Source organism: Aethina tumida, chromosome 1 (genome assembly GCF_024364675.1).
Source record: "Aethina tumida isolate Nest 87 chromosome 1, icAetTumi1.1, whole genome shotgun sequence".
Classification (NCBI taxonomy): Eukaryota; Metazoa; Arthropoda; class Insecta; order Coleoptera; family Nitidulidae; genus Aethina; species Aethina tumida.
Genome location: NC_065435.1, coordinates 67,986,199 through 68,008,315, shown reverse-complemented (window position 1 = coordinate 68,008,315; position 22,117 = coordinate 67,986,199). Strand labels below are relative to the sequence as shown.

At 30.9% G+C, this 22,117-nt stretch overlaps 2 protein-coding genes across 2 annotated transcripts in view; both read left to right on the top strand.

Moving 5' to 3' along the window:
• LOC109600587 (protein bowel) overlaps positions 1–6,835 on the top strand; it is a 42,724-nt gene extending 35,889 nt beyond the window's left edge. Inside the window, exons 5-7 of the mRNA XM_020016757.2 lie at positions 4,615–4,943; positions 5,006–5,209; positions 5,292–6,835. Of these exons, the coding sequence (XP_019872316.1) occupies positions 4,615–4,943; positions 5,006–5,209; positions 5,292–5,884 (1,126 nt within the window). The 3' untranslated portion in view covers positions 5,885–6,835. The remainder of the gene's footprint in view (positions 1–4,614; positions 4,944–5,005; positions 5,210–5,291) is intronic.
• An 8,590-nt stretch (positions 6,836–15,425) lies between these two features.
• On the top strand, positions 15,426–21,269 carry LOC109599871 (trehalase). Its single transcript, XM_020015924.2, has 5 exons — positions 15,426–16,550; positions 18,013–18,347; positions 19,926–20,109; positions 20,166–20,417; positions 20,742–21,269. The coding sequence occupies exons 1-5, from the start codon at positions 16,028–16,030 to the stop codon at positions 21,059–21,061; spliced, it is 1,614 nt and encodes a 537-aa protein (XP_019871483.1). The 5' UTR covers positions 15,426–16,027; the 3' UTR covers positions 21,062–21,269.
• Positions 21,270–22,117: the final 848 nt, after the last annotated feature.

Below are 22,117 nucleotides of genomic sequence, written 5' to 3'. Positions count from 1 at the left end.
TAAAACACGTCGGTAAAAAGTGGGTTACTTGTCTTAAAATCTCTAATGGACAAATACTTATCTGTGTTTATTTAATGATGTGAGGAAGAAAATAATTTTAAAATTAAAAATATTACTTTTTAGAAACCGTAATATTTCTTAAATTATCCGTGATTATCGCCGAATAAAATTTCGAAGACACACTTCTGCTACAAAGTAGTCCTTATTTACAATATTTTTAAATTAAAATAAACAGCAATTAAATAAATGGAATTCTTATAATCGAAAAATTAACGAACAGATTACGAACGACGTAATTAAGAATCTAATTTTAGTCGACGAAACCGAACGTCGATGTTATTTAAGAGAGATAAAGGCGAAAATTAATTGCCGTATCGTTTTAAATAAATATAAAATGCAAATTCCCGGCAATTAAGCCTTATTAAGTGGCCATTCGGACTCATTAAGTCGTGTAAACACTCGCGACTGTATAAAAAGCGATCGGCACAAGTGAGCCAAATAATTTACGAATCCGGGTCGGTTTTATTGGTTATCGGACTGGGACCGCAAATTATTTTTGCGGCATGTTGGAAAAAAATTGCACGGAACCAGTTCCAGACCGCAGTGACATTTGTGTCGGGCGCTCCGGTTGTTTATTGCCATTTTTAATTTATGCTGTTTCGGTCGTTTCAGGCTGATCCTTAAATCGTAGGATCGTGGGCTACGAAAAACGTTTATGGTTAACCTTCGGGCGATTCAGTGGTTTTCCTATGATGTTTTAAAGCAGCAATATCAGCACTTAAATACACACACACAAATGACTGATGTGATTTCAGGAAAACAGCGAAGCATAAAATGCACCGATCGCAATCTCATATAATATTTAAGAAACAACCATTCCAACAGCTACCAATTTTTTTATTTTCACGAACATGTGCTCACGGGAGCCAAGATATTAAATGTGGTGGCAGGAAGTCGATTTCCTACCGGCTGAGTTAAAACTACACGCTTCCGTGCCCCTTTTCGATGTCTTAATTTATGCTAATTGACATTCGCATTGTTTCGATGCAATTAATCGCGTTAATTACTTCGTGCCACTGTTGTTATGACTGGAATTATTTCCAGCTACTTAAATCCTTAAATTATACATTGTTCGCTGGTTCGTCTACTGATGATGCCTTTCGACTTTGAGAACTTATTTTGATGATGTTTTACTCTCAGTTCGTATCTGGTTTTGGCGACAAAATATGAAAATTAAAAATTACTTGTTTCAACCTTGTTCTCGTAACATTCATTATCTGTGTGGGTTTATGTTCAGGAGTAAGGTACCTGCGGGTAATCAGACCTGTCGTGTAATAATCATACATTGGTTTCACAGGAAATGAAACAGCTGATTCGCAGAAAGGTTTGGCATAAGTACTTGTCTGCCAGGTTCCAAAAACCAAGAAGTGAAGACAAACTCAGGACATTCAAACTTTCCGTAAAACCATCTAAAATATGGTTATCCCCATAGCATAGCAACAAGTATTACTGGAGCAGGTTATACACACAGCTGACCCATGACTACTTGTATATATCTGTAATACAACCTTAACAACAACTTAGAAATCTTACAGAAATAATTGGAGATACATAAGATACATACTTCAAAATTATCCCACATAGACTTTCCTTAAGCAATATAACCTAATTTAAATGTCCTTTGAGGTTTATACAGTATTAAGAAAAGGTAAGCTTTTCTTGATCTCCACTGCCAAATATTTAAACTTGTTAATTGTATTAAAACCGTGTCCTACTATAACATAATAAGGCTTACAGGCAAGCTTTTTGTAAATCTCTATAAATTTTATTTTTATTTATGATCGAAGCTGAAATATTCCGTTCATACTAATAGAACTTCAAGATTGATAACCATTAAAACTTATCTCCCTTAGCTGGGGCATTATTACCCACCGGTACCTGAATCATCTAACATATTTTGATTCGACTTTCACAAAACATGTCCGCTTTTTATCTTGAAATAACATGTTTCAGCTTTGTTAAGTTATTAAATCTTTCGTAAATATAAGTTTCACCATATATATAGTATAAACGAAGCGAATATTTCTTTAATGTACGGAAACTAATGAATCGAAAATGAGTAGTTAGTTAGGTTTTGCTGTACTAAAAAATTTTTTGTATTCGGTTATTGATGTAAAAAAGGTGTTTCTTCTTAGAAAGTGTGTATTATAAAAAATCATTTTAAATTAAATAACAACTTAACTTAATGTCTAAAATCTTTCATTAAGTAAAATTGATCCTAGTGTTTCTTATGTAAATTCATTTTTTACTCCCGCATGTCATTGACACACTAAAATTTAACCTTCCATTTTCTACTGCACTTTAACTTCCGCAAAATCTGTCGTGAACTCTTTTAACATATTTAAATTTGGAACATGAAATGTAGCCATTTTTAAGAGCGTGTTGATTTTTCTAATAATAGAGCAAAAGAAAAAAGAAAATTTATAAACTAATAATTAAAAAATGTTGATTACGACAAATTATTTTATTTCTAAAAAAGAACAAAATTACATTAACATTAGCAATAAATTGTTGTTCATTCATAAAATTATAGAATATTGTCAATGATTCGACGTTTATTTTGTTTATTATAAAAGTATCGAATTTCATAGTCGCGTACAATTAGGAGAAATTTACATAAAATTTTTAGTTAATCTCGTACAGTATCGCTAATAAACGTACAAGGTTAACTTTTTAAGTATTGACCTTTTCGATTTCAGCACAATTATACCGTTTAAAAAAACACGAAATCTCTTTTAGCACTTAGAAATCTGAGATCGAGTTGATAGCGGACTAATTTTAATTTAATTTCGGTTTCGTATTTAATGTTTTAAAACATTTTCGCCATGAGAGATTGTGTAAATCTTCCACACAAACACACCGCATCCTTGAAGTCCATGTAAACTTAACAAAACATAATTTACTTAGCTGTTTAATCCTTATGTAATACACATGTTAGTATTTTTTTACAATCAATTAGGATTTACAATTAGTATAGTTATCAAAAGAAACAGCCCAGACGTTTGCATCGTATATTCCATCTGTTCAATTTGGATAATTTACAGCTGACATAGAACGGTAATAATCAATAAACAGTGATTTTGCACACCCACATCGATTTCATCTAACGAAATGAAAAAGTAAAAAGTAGTTAGATGAAGATTAGAGCATCTCGCATGAGTGCATGTGAGATCGAACTAATTCTCGGATCGGGAGCAAGCCTAATGATCTGGAAGGTATTACGTTGGGTTGGATATTCGTGCATCGATGCCAAGACACCGTAGCGACTTCTTACAACCTACCATCGACCCATTAATATTCATTATAGTTATCTGATCGATATAAATTGGATGCTTCTATAATGTTTTCAGGTTTTGTTCATTAAAAATAGAATGTGAGAACGGCGGAATGGTTTAGACGTGGAAAGTAGACTCGTCCGTGGGTTACTGCACGGAACTGTATATAAATATATGAAAATTATATTTTCATAAATAATTGAATCAGTAAAATTATATTTATACTATAATAGATATTAGATGAAACGTTAGAAATCATAAAAAACAAACCAAGTTAGAAAAACTTGAACTGTATAAAAAGTATTTTCCATTATAAATATGTTGATTCTTGGAGTTTCTAAAGTCTATAGGTAACTTTTATTCTTTTCGACATCAGGAGTCTATTTGTTGGGAAGCAATTACCTAATCTAATCTAACATGTATGAGATAAACATTTTTGTCAGTAATATTCTAATGTTCGACCAACTGCAGAATAAATCAAAATGAAACGCACGTGTCTAATTATAATTGTCCGTTTCGAAACAATTATACACTTGTACGAGTCGACCATGTGAGCATGTGAGCCACGAACTAAGAAAATAAAAAGAGAAAACGCTGGACAGGTTTATACGTATAGATGCATCTCGAAATTACTAGAGCACTCTGCGGGAGACTCCATTGCACGATAACCAACACCAGACGGTACCTACGCATATTGTACCGACTTATCTATCTCATTAAAACAGCTCAGTGTTCTATTTTGTTCCAATAGTACCATAGTTGTACACTGCAAAACTTCCATCTTGATAACACCCAAATAAAAAACAAATAAGAAATGAAAACAGTAAAAGAACATTTTGTTATTTGACTTTTGCGTTTAAATCCGACCATTAGTTAGTGTTGGTCGCCCGAAGGACTAATTTAAACCTATGGCACGGAGAAGCGGGATCTAGATTTAGATAAAAGGCGAGATGGAGTGCGTCTAGAGAGCCGGTTGACACCGGTCTCACCGCGGGTCATCCGATGATACATGCACGGCCATTTCTAATTTCAGATGCGGCAAGATAAGCGAAACAGACCACGGCATCGACGGAGCACCTATGGAGGTTGGCTGCACGGTCCTCTTTTATACGGCTGCTGCTCCGACTAATGACTTCCATTTGTTATATTATAATTTTCAATTAGGTAGATCCACTGTTAGATTCAGTATCTGAGTTGGTTTCGTAATAACCCATTCGCAGCCATTCAAATACAAAAATGTCGAATATCATTTATTACACGTATTTCTCTATCTTTCCAGATACATTCACAGTAAAGAAAAGCCCTTCAAATGCGGGGAGTGCGGCAAGGGCTTTTGCCAGAGCCGCACTCTGGCTGTGCACAAGATCCTCCACATGGACGAATCGCCCCACAAGTGTCCGGTGTGCAGCCGTTCGTTCAACCAGCGCTCGAATCTCAAGACCCATCTACTCACCCACACCGATCACAAACCGTACGAGTGCAACTCCTGCGGCAAGGTGTTCCGCAGGAACTGCGACCTGAGGCGGCACGCTCTTACACATGCCGTGGGCGACGTGCCCGACGATGGGTTCATACCCAGGGATGATTTGGACGATATCCCATCGAGAGGTAATATTATCATTCGTTTTAATTATTTAGTACTTAGTGCTGACGGTCGGATTTTGTTACAGGACGAAGCTCCTCAAGAGGTAGAAGCCCATCGTTGGATTCCAGAGACGATGAAAGCATCAGAGTTTGCTCGCCAACTCCGGAAAGAACCCAATGCCACGAGGAGAGCAGCTCTTACACAATGAGACCCAAGAGACACATCAGCAGGCACATCAGAGATTTAGATGAAGAAGACGAACTTGATGAAGATCCTGAGATTGATCCAGGTAATTGTCAAACAAGCTCTAAATAATAACTGTAGTACTTCTATAAATTTCAAAATACTAATAAATACTTCTGACTTTGCAGGTGTGGAAGATCAACCGGAAATTATCGAGGACGACCATCCAGAGAGACCGGAACACCCCGAAGACACGGAACCGGATGAGCCTCCACAAGCTCCAATCCACCATCCCCAATTGCAAATCCGCCGTGACCTCCATCCGTCCAAACCGTCCACAATCACCAGCGAAATGATGGAACCCCATTCATTTTTGGGCCCCTACAGAAAGAGACAACTGGATGCCGACAGACCAAATTCGGCTTATTCGACCACCACCACTTATTCGGGCGGAAGCAGCGGCAGAAGTACGCCGCCGATGAACTTGAGAGTGCACAACTTCTATCAGTTGGCACACGCACCCCAGTTCATGGACAATCCGAATCTGTTGAAGCCGCCCGATGGCCAGAATCCACCGCCACATTTGACCAGTCCTCACGTCATGCCGATGTTCATGAGTCAGCCACCGAAGATTCCGGATCCGGGTCCCAGTACTTCGATGGATAACCAGAACGTGCCCAGCGATCTGTCGATGAGGAAGGAGGAAGTACATCCGCCTAGGCCGCCCCAAAATCCTCCGAAAAAGACTGGATTTACCATAGCGGATATTATGGGGAGATAATTTCGGTTTTCAGTTGATATTTATTGCGTGAAAGTTGCGTGAGTTATAGTTATTGTTGCAAGTGGAAGGATTTATAGTGAAGAGAGCAAATTAGACTTTTTTCGGTGATAATATTTGGGTGATGATGTCGTGCAATTATTTTGTATACGAAATATTATTGTTTTTTTAAAATCTTTTATGTGCAATTATGCATACACGAAATTTATTTTTAAAAAATTGTACAACGATTAAAAGTACTATAAAGATATATCTACATGTTATAGGACAAATGTTCTAGATATAACTTCTTCTAATACAAATATTTTGAATTTAAGTATATTTGAACAGTATTTTAAGACTGAAAGGTTTTAACAACATAAAATATGTGAATTGTTCCTTTTTTCCTAACTGTTTACTGAAACGAATAGATTATTATTATTACTATTCTTGTGAATGGTTAGTTGTTAATGTTAAAAGTACATAAATATTTGTATATTCTATATTTTTGTAAATACTCTTTTTTATGAAATTTGTATATCTGTAAGGGACCCAATCTCGCAGTTTAAAATAAATTAATTAGTTGTTTAATACGAGTTTTTGTATTGTATTAGTATTTATGGTACAAAATGTTAGTTTTTTAATTAATTTTGTATATAGTTTAGTATGAGTTAATTTAGATTACATTTTATGAATTTAGTTAATACAGTTGGTTTACGGATTTTTTTATTGTAATTATACCAATTTTCTTTCTGAATTATGTTAAAATTCTAGAGAATAATCCCGTACTTCATTTTGAGATATTTTATTTGTAAAACGATCTCAGATTTTGTAATTCTATATAATAATTATTTGTTTGTTATTTGAGAGAAAATTAAGTATAATTTTATATATTAAGGTATTTTTATTACTATTAATAGATTAAGTTATTGTATTAGTATTGTGATTTGCAAAATAAAATGGCAATTAAAAGTTTTTGTTTTTTTTTATTCATCATCAATTTGTAGTAATATGAATAATCATGAATTATAATGATTTATATATACACAATAAAAGACTAACTTAAAAATAATTCAATTAGAATACAAAAAATATGAGAATTTTTATTTGACATTATGACAAAAGAATTTAGATTTTGAATGAAATACTTACTAATTTAAATCAAAGAATAATTTTTTAATATAATTAAAGTTTAAATTTAGAATATTTTGTTAAATTCACGAAATTTACGTTAAAAGTAGGTCGACATAAAGAAAATTCCATTTCATGCAGTCAATACTTAATCATCATGTGGAAATGTGTGTTCATACGAAGATGTATAATTAAATGTAACCTTTATCGCTTGTGAATATTATTTATTTAATATTGTTTAAAATAGGCGTGACCATTTACATAGACAGTTAATTAAACAAAGTGATTAAATTGAACATAATATGCAATTATAATATTGTTAATAAACTAATAAAAATTTACTCTTTGCCTTTATTGTGATTCATGAAGGTGAATCCATGAACCAAATATTTAATTACAATTGTAAAACACATCTTATAACTTTACAATTCTAAATTATCCAATAATAAATAAAAAATACTTAATTTATATTATGTCGTTGTGTGAAATACAGTCTAGTGAGCTATAAATATATCAATCATCGTTATATCTGATTATCAATAAATATCTGTACTCGTATTTCACTGTCGCACGAACTCCTCGAAATTACAACAGCCTGGAGAAAGTCCTGAATGGATCAATAAAATTTTATTGAACAAACAACGCAACAGATGAATCTGACTCGAATGAATTGCCGGGCTGAAAGTTTCCATTGTTTCATTAACCCTATATTGATTTATTTCTCACGTGTTAAATAAATCTGGCAAAAAAAAATAGAAAACTTTTCAAATACACGTGTAGGATTAAAGCCAGTAACAAGTTTTACGTATCCGTATCATTAAATCTACCACCATAAACAATAACCGAAGATGTTCGATTAAATATTAATCGCATTAATAAAACATGAATGGACAAACTTCACCCACATACCCGCTTACTGCGCCTTAATTGAATTTAACAATTGTGGTTGCATGAAATATTACACGAGACGGGGGTAATTGTGGGTGTCTCGGTTCCGTCCAAAGGACGGGTGCACTTAAGGGTCTTCAGGTAGAACACATCACCTGCACCAATCCATTTATGCGTCGTGACAGACAACTGGCGAAAGTTCTGTAACTTATGCTGGTCTCGACTTTTTGATGTTTCGTTGTTGTAACAGTTACTTTTTTTTGTACGTCCACCTGTTTGTACGTTTTATTTTGGAGGAGCATAAAAGTGGTCGCGGAACGTTCAAATCTAAACGGGCGAACGCCACTCTCGCAGAGGTTTGGTCGGCGAACGCTTCTAATGGTGGGCAATCTGTTTGTATGACACGGCCGATGGTATTCCCGTATTTCATCTCAGGCTATTGAACGAAATGAGCGAGTTCCATCGCAGCCCGGTTTTCTGCAATTAAAATCGAGAACGGCTCGGCCGGTCGGATTTTTGCGTTTTTGCATAGCAGGGGAATGCGTTCGGTCCGGCGAGGCGGCAGCATATTTTCCGCGATGAATTATTGAAGAATGCGATCACAGAGTGTTACGGCATGAGTATCCCCAGTTTAATGACGGAGTGTTGCCCGCTGCCCTGGCCGAATTAAAAAAATGGAACCGGTACGGCCGCCGCGTTGCCATGTCGAAACGCCCGGACCAGATACCATGACGTGGAAGCGATTTCGTTGCCAATCTTTCATCTCGCTGTTTAATCGGTCGACGCGGGACCCTCTTGTCTTTTATAATGTCCATCTATAACTACTGTTGCATCTTATTATCCTTCTCCCATTCTTTACACATTCCGATCAACAAATTAGCGACGACCAAATAGTTACTACAGCTCTTCTTCCACATGTATAATTGTAAAGAACTTTCTGCTACGTCGGTGGTTCCGAGCGGAGAACCCGACTTATCCCTAATAATAACAATCGAAATTGTGCAACAAATTTCTAATGCCGCAGCCCATTATGCGGGGTAGTGTGTACGTATATCAAAGTGTATCATTATGCTTTTGATATAAACACGGAGCCGAGTGTCGGATGAAGGAGGAGACTAAGCGAAAAAAGATTATTGGGATATTAGTTGTCCGATAACCGTTTTCGATTTGATCTCGGTGCCGCTCTGTAATTTAAAATTATTGTTGTGACTCGGCCGGTCAATATGGGTGGGACGTTCGTTTTTCATTTCGAAATTATTACATAAATTGAAATTGTGCTGTTGCTTTAGAAAAGCGTTCTCGTTCGAAATATTAACTTGTGAATGGTTATTACGGTTTTTTGACGTAAAACTGCATATTTTTGCCCAGACATTTATATAAATTATAACAATTTTGCTTGTTGAAAAGTGTTAATTTATTAAATGATCAGTATTATAAATTTATTAATGAAATATTTACTACTCTTTTACTGAAATTTCGAAACGAAGGTAAGGTCATTTACTTGCACATGAACATAAACTGTAATATTTTTAGACTCTTATTTTATTTATTTGAACATTTTTAATTATAAAATATTTATTTCCATTTGATAAGTTTGTGATTTACATTGTCTATAAAAATATGATTATAATATATCTATTAAAATTAAAAAAATACTAATGGCTCATCATCGTAATAATTCTATATTAGAATTGAAAATTATTCGTTATAATATATAAAAAATTACCGTAGATATAAAATACTGAAAGTAACAGAAAGGAATAATTAATAATATTAATAAAATTCATTTTATTATTAATATATTGTTTTACATTACTGTTGGTTAGGAAGAAATTGAAAATAATTCTTATGAATAATTTATTACGAACCATTACATTAAGAATTATTTTATATTTCTTCCTAATCAAGCATAATAAGACAAGTTTATATTAATAAAATTAATTTTATTATATTTAATATATAAAAGTATTAAGAAGCTTTCATTTAAATATTAATGTGTAAAGAAACTGCAATAAAAGCTATATTTACAAAAATTTATTATTTTACGAATTTTAACTAAATAACCTTATAAAATTCTCTTTGCTCTATGGTTAAATATATAGTTTTATTTTCACTATTCAAAACGTTGAAAAAAAACACAATAGTTAAATACTCGTTTTGATAACTGTTTCTGTAGTTGTCAATGTGGTAAGAATGCAACCAATAAATATAAGACCAGACGAAACTACAACAAATAATTATGTGGAAAATCTAATTTGTAGAATTTTTTGTTTATGTTGGCGAAATATAAACTTAAAATACTGATGTGTACTGATGACTAAATTATTTGAATGGGAAAAAATATTATTGAAGACGTTAAAAATATTTTTCAATGTTCCAAATGGTCCTGGTATATCACAAAAAACATTTTTTTTCCATTTTACCTAAATATGGACAAAAATATTTGATTATTTATTTTTAGGACATATGGTTGTGTAACAAAACATAAAAATCGATAACTCCGTTTTGGCTCAACAAAATTGAATAAAATTAGGTTAAAAAAATTATTTCTTCCACATTGTTTTAAGTCAACCACTAGAGAAACTAATCCATCCACTATATATTCAAATTTTATTTATATCTCCGAGATGGCCATACAGTTTACATATTGTGCTAGTTTATATTTAAAAATTGATGACATATCACAATACACAACATTACGTGTGGTTTTTAAGTTGACCACAGTATCTTGTAAGTGATTGATATAGAACAATAACATTTTACCATTGGTCAAACGTTCTTATTTTTTTTTTAATTTAAAAGTAAAAATATATAATTCGTTATTTTGCTAGAGACTTTGTATTTATATTAAAGAGTACGAATTTGTTATTTTACCCAAAGTGTAAATTATTAATGAGCTATTACAATATTTTCTTTAAATCTTATTTTAATCTTATTCATATTCTCCATATTGAGACTATCAATATTTTTGTTAAATAATTAATGGCCTTACATACGGTATTGGTCATAAGTATTGCAACAACAAAAAACATTAAACTGTTTGAAAATATATATTATATATTATACATATTTAGTTTTAAAAGGACGTTATACATTTCACGAAAGTACATTGCAAAACAAAATACTTTTGTATCAAATTCGTCACTGTAAATAAATAGTAATTTGAAGAAAAGCATATAATCAAGATTTTGATTAAGAAACGTGGTTGCTTTTACAACGTGTTTCAATTTTTTTTGTCATAGAGTTTAATAAATATCAGTAACCAAATTCCCTCAGGTAGACACTCATCACCATTTTTCAAATTTTTGTCTAAAATATTTTGGTCTAAATTTCCCTAAGGTTCTCTATTGAGTTTAAATCAATAGTGTATCCGTCATTTCATAACATTAATCTTATTTGAACCAAGCTATTCTTTTATTAATTTTGAAGAATGTTTCATCATTGACATAACTTCGTTAGTATTCCATAGTATTCTTTGTGCCTAAAATAACCCAGTCTTCCACGTATCCCATGCAATGGTCTCATTCAAATGATAAAAAGAATCCCTGATCCGCCACTATGCTTTACGTTAAGACAAACACATTTTGAATCTAGTTTTAGTTTTGTAATTTGGAGTCTCTTATGTGTACCATACCATGCTCTGGAATATAGTAAATTTCGGTTCGTTATTAAATACTTTGTTTCTCTGTGTGGTGTTCACTTACAACAGTCTCGTACAAAATCTGATCAATCCTTAACATTCTTCTTCCTTGGTAACGACTGGTTGAAAGACTGATAAGGTCTACCTCAATCAATTTAGGTTTAAGACAGTAAAATGTTATTTGAAAGTTTTCCTATTCGTTCTCCTAGAAGATCTGGGCCTAACTTCTTATTGGCGGTATACTACCAGTAATTATATTTAATTAATATTAATTTATTTAATAATATTTTTATGATCCTGGAAAATGGAAAGAAAATCGATTATACAGGTTCTAAAATTATTATGTTTTGCATTCCCCATTGCATAATTTTTAGCAATGTTATATAATGTTTCAAATATTATGTCCAGTATAAAAAGCATTTACCATATGATAACACCTGATATATGTATATACACTGTTTGTAGAGGAGGTGGATAAACTGAGTGGCTATTTTTCCTAATTAATATTTATTTCATGCAAAATTTGGTTTGGTATTCTGTTAAAATGGTTTGGTACAAAATCCTATCTAACTACAACATTATATTTCGTTGGTAGTGGTTCATTAGCGAAATCATAATTTCTAAGGTTTTCCTCAATCAATTAGAGAAGGATTATTTGAAATATTTAAAGTTTTTCTATTCGTTTTTCTGATCGACATGCACTGTAACAATTTCATGGCACTACAGTAGTTACACTTTTTTAATGATCCTGAGCGTGTTGATCGAAATTCTGACCTATTTGACATCACTGGAATAGAAATCGATTGTATAGGGTGAGGTAACGCCAGATATACAATGCTGGCCAGATAGCACAGATTACCATCTTAACGTTAATTAGGAAAAGCACACCTCTAATTAAATGTAATCAAAATATTTTATATTTTATTTAATATTCTTTCTCCCATTCTCCAATTTGTTTTTATAGTCGTTTGAAATTAAATGTCACGGCTCTTTAATTCATCTAAATTTGATGCTTTTTGGTGTTTTATCTAGATTTCATTTCGTACAAGTTTTTAATAGTATTTAGATCCGGATGGGCTGGCCAATAGAAAATCTCAACAGTTTTATATTTTAACTAACTTTGAACAACTTTGGACGCATGCTTCAGATCATTATCATACAAAAAAATTCATGTAACTGGTAAAATATCATTGACAAATGGTTCTATTTCATCTCTCATGATATTTCTATACATGAGACTGTCTTTGCTACCAATATTTTTTTGTAGTGGTATCAAATAAAGCCAAGAAAAGGAACCTCAAACCATAACGTTTCCTCCACCGTGTTTCAAAGTTTGTTTACCATCTGATCCGATTCTGTTGAACTTAGATTCATCACTCCAAAGTACTCTTCACCAAAATTCTAGATGATAATTAATCTATTTTGGTACAAAAGTTTAGTCTTGTTCGAATATTCTATTTTTATTACAACGGCTTCTTTATTGAAACGCATCCTTACTAAGTTTTCTTCATTCAACAACGTTTGATTGTTCTATTAGTTTTGTTTTTTGTCTATTGTTCTGGAAGACAAAAAAGGATTTTATTTACTGATTCTTATAATTTAGTTGTTTTTTTGTTATGACGTTTTATTAAATATATTTTGAATTGGATGTATTATTATATTAATTAAAAATATTGTAAACCATTTTTCGGGAGCATCATAAGTTTTTAGCGATGTCAGAAATATCTAGAGATTGATGTTTCATTTTCATTATTATTTCCCCCTTCTCTGGAGTGCAATGTTTCTTTCTTCTCACTATTATTCAATAAAATAATATATTCTATTAAAAATAAATTCTTGCTATTGTTAGTTATAGTGGCACAAAACGTAAATATATTTATTTGAATGTGCTATTTTTTTGCATATCATACTAATATATACGTTTATAAGATGTGTAATAAAAAAAGGCAAAAAAGGTACTGATTATTAAAATATATTTTTATGCTATATGCACAAAATTTAATAAAATATTCATAAAAAAAAATAAAAAAAGGATATGTTATTAAAATATTCTATGAAATATCTGAAATTCTTTGGGCAATTATTTATAGATATTTATTTACAAGTTTTGCCACAATTCCTCTACAAGTGCGTTATCACGTGTGTATGTTTAATAGAATAGTTTTCAATAAAAACATATATTAAAAATGTGTTGCAGTGATTTAGACAATTACCTCACTATTTTTAAATTGCATTTAAAATAATACCTCCCACACCAGGCGCCTACAATGATAAAAGCGATACAAGATCCTGAACATTTTCCCTTTTGAAATCGTGTCTTCGGCCTGTCTTCCTCCCAATAAATTACCGCTACCGATAGTTTCTGAGTTTATGGATGTCGATTTATTTTTTTGCACCCAGCGGCGCCAGTTAACATAAATAATACCCTTTTATACCACAGGATCGCTTCTGTTTGTTGACCATAAAAACCTTTTTTTTTTGCCACACGGCTCCTCTGTCTACTCTCTACCTGAATGACGATAATAAAATGCACGAAATGCGAACAAAATATCCGAAAGCAAACACCAAACGCTAAAAGGGTATTATGTTTTTGATTTTACACTGCAAATGCGACCCATAAAGTGTTTATTGTGTAATTAACTTTGGTCCCTTTGCCATTCTTTCGCAATAAAATACGACTCTTCTATATATTAAATTTTTAATGACGGTAAAAAATATTAACCATGTTATATAAATTTATTTTTGAGTAATAGTCACGCATTGAACGGTTTATGTCAAACATTTTTTTAGGAATATTTAAAAATTTAGAAAGTAACGTGATATTTTTCAGCTGAATTTAATATAGTTGCGACATCTATAGATTTTCACTTAAAGTACAGCACATTGAAAGAAGCTTTCACAGTTTCTCCACAGTTATTTGATAGATGGCATCACATCCACAGTTTCGCATTTTGTATTGATTTAAAAAATCTCGCAATAACAATTCATAATTGTGTAGCGTTAAAACATTCAAAAACTATAAACTCCTTAAATAAATCAAGATGAGTTTCGTGGTAAAACATAGTAGGACAGGATGGAGATATTGGATTAAGAAAAAGGGTGGAACATACACAGGAAATAAATTAGGAACTAATGAGTTGACGGGTTACAACCTTGCATATTGACCCGAATGTACGTAGTTGATTTATTATTGTAATTTATTATGGGATCTTCTGAAGTAGTGACTCACACATTCGCAACACAAATGGCCCTAATTTTTTTATTAACAACAATTCCGTTATTCAATCAGTTTATTGTTCTTACGTCGTAATGACCGCTGTAAAATAACAGTTTAATAAAAATGTACTCATATTAATGCTTTATTTAACAACGGTCATTACATGACTACCCATAATAAATATAATAATGGAAAAATATAAAAATTTATATATAGGAGGATTATTATAATTGATTTATTTTAATTCATTTAAAAGCTAACGAAAACTCTAAAATAATGACACTCGTCAATTTCAAACAGGTACGTATAAATTTTTCCGACACTGTAAATAATAGTTTTTGTATACTTTATAATAAACTTAATTTATTATTTTTACCACAACCTCGTGACATGATGAAACTAAAGGTGATCAACATGATGCCAATATGAAAAATCACCATTCAGCACAGCTATAGCATTTTATTTGTCAGGAAATCAAATACGTTAATAAGAATATCAATATCATATTTAAATTCCCGACAAATAAAATCTAGAAAGAGGATGAGAGTTATTACATTTTGAGTTAACATTCGCTTTACAGTAATTATTAAAATATACTCATTTTGCAGGAAACACAAGAATGAATATTCAATGAGTGTGTGTTTCATTCACAACAGGTATAAGCTAGACGTAATGTTTTCTTAATTTTCCTGTTCATTTCTGATAAGACATTTAAATTGATTTATTTCGCATCGAAGCTAACCGCAAATATTAATAAAATATTTTAACGTATATGTAATTTTACGTAATATTACGTAAAAGTGTGAATTGTACAAGTAAAATATTTGTTAGCAAATTTCATGCTAAAACCGATTTCGATTATAAAACCCTGGCCAACCTTTAACAAGTGTGATGAAATTTTTATTACAATTCGCTCCCTTCCTACATTTTTATTCAATTACTAACTTTTCTCAGAAGGTTACGTGTAATTATTTATAATTTGTACATATATAAATTATAGGTCACACATCCACAGGATATGAGTGGTTTTTCGGCGTTGCGAGCAATTAACAGTCTTATGTCTAGTTCAGTTTAAATTAGCCAATGGAATTTTGCACGAAGTCCAGGTTAATTAGTAAAAGGCGCGCAGTTAAGACAATAGCTACGAAACAAATTGTACACCAACGTACGTTTTAAATTGCCTATAAAGGAAATAAAACATTAGTGGATCATCTGTGGGGAGTACCAGACGGATGCGACGTGACGAAAATCAGTTGTTGCAGTGAAACCGAACGAAGACGGCGAAGAAATAATGGCTTGTGAATGCAAGAAGACCGATTTCGGGCAAATACAGTGCAGCCATCGACTTCTGGATGTCGTTCATTTCAGAAGGATTTTCAAGGATTCCAAGACTTTTGTCGACATGAACATTTTGAGGAGTTTGCAACAGACCAGCGACGATTTCGAATCGCTGATGGAACTGACGCAGTGCAAACCGCCGGAAGAATTGCTTCAGAAGTTCCTCGACGAGAATTTTGAAACCATCGGCGAAATTGAGGACTGGATCCCGCGGGATTTCAAGGAGAATCCTGCTTTTCTGGATAAGATCGTTAACGAGAAGATCAAGAAATTTGCTGCCGAATTGGTGAAGATCTGGCCCAAACTGGCCAGGAAGGTGAAGGACGACGTTTTCGATAACCAAAGCAAATACACGCTGGTTCCGGTACCTAATGGGTTCGTTGTTCCTGGAGGACGGTTCAAGGAGATTTATTACTGGGATTGTCTTTGGATCATCAAGGGGTTACTCTTAAGTGAGATGTTTGAAACTAGTAAAGGTAAGTAAATCAAAAAATTATATTAAATATTGTGATAAATAATTATTATTCATATTACATTATTATTTAATATATTTAAATTAAGCCGATAAAATTTTAAACACATATTACAGTTTGTTTCTCATAAATAGCAATTTAATTATTAAAGTATCTGATAATCATTTTTGTTTTTCGATGTAGAGTTAATATGTTATGTAAAACACATATTTAACTTAAATTTTCTATTGTAAAAATAGTGGTAGTATTTATAATATGACAACATGTGGTCGTTATGTTAACAGACAGTTTCGGTAACGACTTATCTTGTTCATTTATTTTGCATTCTTGACACGAACTGTTTCATTTCAGTTCAATGATAATTCTTTTAGCGTTCCTATACAAAAAAAAAATAAAGTGCCAAATTAACACATTTTTTAAATTATCTCTTTTTGATAATATATTATATCTAACGTTAATGTATTTCACCTTGATCAAAAATTAAATTTCTGTTTTAAATTATATATTGTTATAGTATGTTAATATTATAGTTTAGAGTTCAATTAATGTCTACATTCTAAATATACTAATTATTTAATAATATATACTTTTGTTGATTTATCATTTTAAAATATTTAATAGTCATTATAAATATTTAATATTTGTTTTTCTAAAATATGAACTGTTTTATTGATTTATTATATATTTGAAATATATTATTTATATTATATAAATGAATATAACGGTTAATTACTAATTTTTATAAACAGTGTTTGGTAACATTTTAAATTTATAAATATTAAATAAAATGTTGATTTTTTAAATATTAACTATTAACTAGTTTTGTTTTATTTTTAAATTTATTAAAACATTGTTACGTTAAAATGTATTGATTTTATTACATTAAACATCTGTATCAGTTTCAGTATTTTGAAAATTATATTTCTAAAATATAGATTTTTTGTACTATATATTATGTAATTATTAATAATTTTAGTTATTTAATTAAAAAAATATGTACAAAAATCTTTCACATAATATTATGTATCAATATATAATATTTCGTTAAAAATATAATCAGAGTTATGAAAGTTACTTTTAAATAGTTCAATATCAAATATTGCACAATTTAACGGGATAGTTGCATATTTCTTATTATTTCAGTAGAGTTTCGGAGAATCAATTCGAAAGTTACAGCGCGACTTGTAAAAGTGCACGTACTGCGAATGCGATGCCACATATTACAATTGTAATTCCCGTTAGCATTTATTTATTTTTCAATATGTCATCACGTTTAAAGATATTAAATGTAGTAATTTCGTAATTTATAATTGTTCGTTTTCACAAAAAAGAAATTTACAAATTGTTTTCAAAATGTAATCATTAATATTAATTATATCTTATACAAGACTTTTTATATTTGAATTCAAATTATTAATTAAATTTAAGAAATTTTGGAATACACGTTTGTTTTGTTAACTTACAGGAATTCTAGAGAACTGTTTTCATCTAGTCGAAACTTACGGTTTCGTTCCGAATGGCAACCGTGTCTACTACCTAAACAGATCTCAACCCCCAGTGTTAACGATGACGGTAGCTGAATATTTACAGGAAACGAACGATGTAGACTGGCTCAGAAAAAACATAGGATCTATTGAGAAGGAGTTAAATTATTGGGTAAATGAGAAAAGTGTGGTGGTAGAGAAGGATGGGAAGGAATATGTTATGGCACATTACACGACGAACAATTTTACACCAAGGCCGGAATCTTATTTTGAAGATATTCAGATGGGCTCCATTTTTGAATTGGACGATGAGAAGGTAAAAAAATCAATTCAATCTATATATATTTTTGTTCGAATTTAAACAGTCTTTATGAATTTTATAATATGATTTTGTAAATTATGATTAATTAAATTTTACAAATAATATACGTATGACCTATTTACCATAATTAATATAAATTTTTTTAAAATTCGATATCTATATATCCTAGCTATTGTTCAATATAATAGGTGTTTTATAACTTATCCGACAAATTTTAACCACATATTGTTACATAATAAGTACATTTATTAAAAAACATTGTAATTAAAGTACAACAGGAAACGAGATAAACAATAAAATTTTTTAATTGTTCAATTCAATTTATCTATAAAAGCTAATCAAAATGGTTCCCATTGGTTTGAACGCAAGCTTGGGCCCGCCGATTCCAATTTTTTTTTTTTTTTTTTTGCTATCAGGGGTCCATTTTAACATTTTTATTATTAAAAATATTGAATATTCGTATGTCTTTGTGAGAATTAAAACACATATTTGGGTATTAGTTGTCACAATTAGTATAATTCTTAGTGCCAATGAGACGTAGAATTTTATTTGTTACACCATGTTCACTAATGACACCTCACTTACACATGTTACTACATGATCTAGTTTAACAAATCAAAAGATCATTTCCAATTCTGTTACAGACTTACTAAATCGCAATATAAAATTTGTTGAATTCAGAACTGAGCTTTTTGTGACATGCCTTAAGATTTTACCATATGTCTTGAGCTAGAATTTATTAAAATTGAATTATAAATAACAAAATTATACATTTTAAATGTATATTCTGGATATTATAAAAGTGTAATCGGGTAATAAATAGTCTTTGAAAAAAGTATACAAATTCGAAGAAGAAATAACATTCTAAAATGGTGCTAAATTTATTTAACCTCCACCCCCCGGAGCGGGTAGGGTGTTATTCTGAGTTCTTACATTCCTCCATTTTTTATTGCAGAATTAATTTTTGCGTCTAAAAATATTTTTTTTGATTTATGATTGAGAAGTGCTTGAGGAATTCAAGCAGTCATTTGAAATGTGAATTAATAAGTATGATCAAAGTCGAAGACTACAACTTTGAGCACTAATTTTAATTGAAAGGGTATTCTTGTAAATAAAGTACTCTGCTATTTTTTGATGTTCAATGAAGATTATTTACAAAAAAGCATAATATATTTAATGTCTTCCCTAGTACAGTACTTTTATCCACAAAATTTGATCTGCAACAAAAAATAGGAGTTATGTAGGTTAACCTCTATCTTCCCTATGGAGGAAAGTGGAGAAGTATCAATTTTTGCATTAAGTATAGTAGTGTTGGTTACTCGACGTATTTGAAAGTGTCAAGCAAAAAAATAGACCTGTTGAATATTAATTATATCTTATTGTTTTTAAAATTACGTAAATTAAATTAAATTCTACTTATTATTACAGATGTCAAAGATGTTAAAATTAAAACCTATGTTAAAATTTAATGCATACAATATATGTGGTAGATGGGTTGCATACCGTTAATATTAATAATATTAAATGAATTTGTATAAACTAAATTCTAAGGTGTAAATTTAAATATTTTAGGCAAAATGCTACGCAGAAATTAGATCGTCTGCAGAAAGCGGATGGGACTTCTCCAGCAGATGGATTTTCGATTCCGAAACCTATGAACTAAGTCATACCCAAACCACCAGAGTGGTACCTGTTGATCTTAATTCATTTCTGTGTAAAAGCTATGCTGAAATATCGAAATTTTTCCATACACTAGGTAAACAATTGTCAATAATAAAATTTCTGCTTTTATTTGAACTTATCCTATTGCAGGTGATGAAGAAAAATGCAGCTACTGGAAGACCAAATCAGATTTGTTGCAAATAGCAATTGAAGAGGTTCTATATGATGAAAAGGATGGAATCTGGCACGATTTCGATTTAAAGTTAGGAAAAATCAGAAGGGAGTTTTACACCAGTAATTTCACACCCCTATGGGCTGAGACTTATGATTTAACCAAATCTGAAATTTATGGAGGCAAGGCTGTGGAATACCTGAAAAATTATGGCATAATGGAATATCAAGGTAAGAACAAGTTTTTAAAATTTATTTAACTCTAATCACATCGCATTTAACGTCACACTTATTTTTATTTGATAAGATAAGAATTTACAAATAAATAATAATTATTATTTTCTAGAAATACGTGAAAAACATACAGATAATTATATAAATAAAATATAATAAAAATTTAATTAAATGCATTTGAATCGTTTTAAATATGATATATATATATATATATATATATATATATATATATATATATATATATATATATATATATATATTACGAAGACCCCCATTAGTTTTAAACTAAAATAAAATACTTAAATTGTTTTAATGTTTTAGGAGGAATTCCAACATCGTTGATTCCCACAGGACAGCAGTGGGACTTTCCGAATTCCTGGGCGCCATTCCAGGATATCGTGATAACAGGGTTGTACAAATCCGGACACTCGGAAGCCCAAGAGATTGCAACGGAATTGGCAAAGAGATGGATAACCGCAAATATGATAGGTTTCGAAGAAACTCACGCGATGTTTGAGAAATACGACGCCAGATTCCCTGGTAAATACGGAGGTGGTGGAGAATACGAGGTTCAATCGGGATTTGGTTGGACGAATGGGGTAGCTTTAAAATTGATCAATCAGTTTTATACGAAAGAGTGACTGTTTGTGTAATGTAAATTATAATTTTAAATGCCATATAGTATTCAATTCTAATATTAGATATGAATGATCTTTTGTTGAATTTATTAATAATTAATAATAATTAATAGTAATAATCATGAACATATTAGTTCTGCTGTATTTATAAATGTTCATTATACATTTATCCGTTTAGTACGACATTTGTTTTTGAATAAAATTATTTTTATTGTAATGATTCTTTATTTTCCACATTTTAATACTTTAAGTACTTACTAGTATACCGTCAACTATGGTAATTATTTGGTCAGTTTACATTAAAAAAATGTTGACTTCTTATATAGAAGAACATTTCTATAAAATAATACTATACTTTTTCTTTTTTGAAAAAACAAATATCTCGAGTTTTAAGTAGGCGTGACAATTCTGTATCCTAAATGATATAATTGATTTCATTTTATTCTTTTTGCATGTATCGATTATAGTTGATTTCTTTTAATATATTGCTAAAACAATGCGAAAATGTTGATATATTTATAAATGTGATCCTAATTATGAGTAGTAAATTAATAAACATCTTCTTCGTTATTCGTATCCGTAATGAATGATGTTTCTACCATCACTGAACATAACAGTGAGCCAATTTCCGGTCCGGTGCCCTTTGGTTCACCAAATATTCCTGTGCAGAATCTCTGTTAACTTTTAACAATCCGGTAAAAACCAGTACATAAATATTAAAAACACGAGAGATGAAGATTGTCAATCTTGTTCGAGAGATTCTGCGTTGGTATAAAAATATTTACGATAGATAAAGTAACTATTCTGTTGTGTTTATCATATTTAATAAAAATATAAAAAAGTATTACTCACTAAAATGGTAGTATATTAAATTAGTTTACATCAAATTGCGCAAGCTTACATAATTTTTTAAACGTTTACTCTATTTACAAGAAATATAATTGTTCACTAACAAATACTGTAAATATCATAAGAATACATCTTAATAAATATTTAACTGTATAACAAACAAATTATAATAAAAAAATGTATTAACGACACTCAATTTGACGGTTAAAA

Coding starts and splice junctions, on each gene's coding strand:
- LOC109599871 (XM_020015924.2), top strand. CDS start 16,028: ATGGCTTGTGAATGCAAGAAGACCGATTTCGGGCAAATACAGTGCAGC. Junction 20,110..20,165: donor GAAATTTTTCCATACACTAG/GTAAACAATTGT, acceptor ATCCTATTGCAG/GTGATGAAGAAAAATGCAGC. Junction 20,418..20,741: donor TGGCATAATGGAATATCAAG/GTAAGAACAAGT, acceptor TTAATGTTTTAG/GAGGAATTCCAACATCGTTG.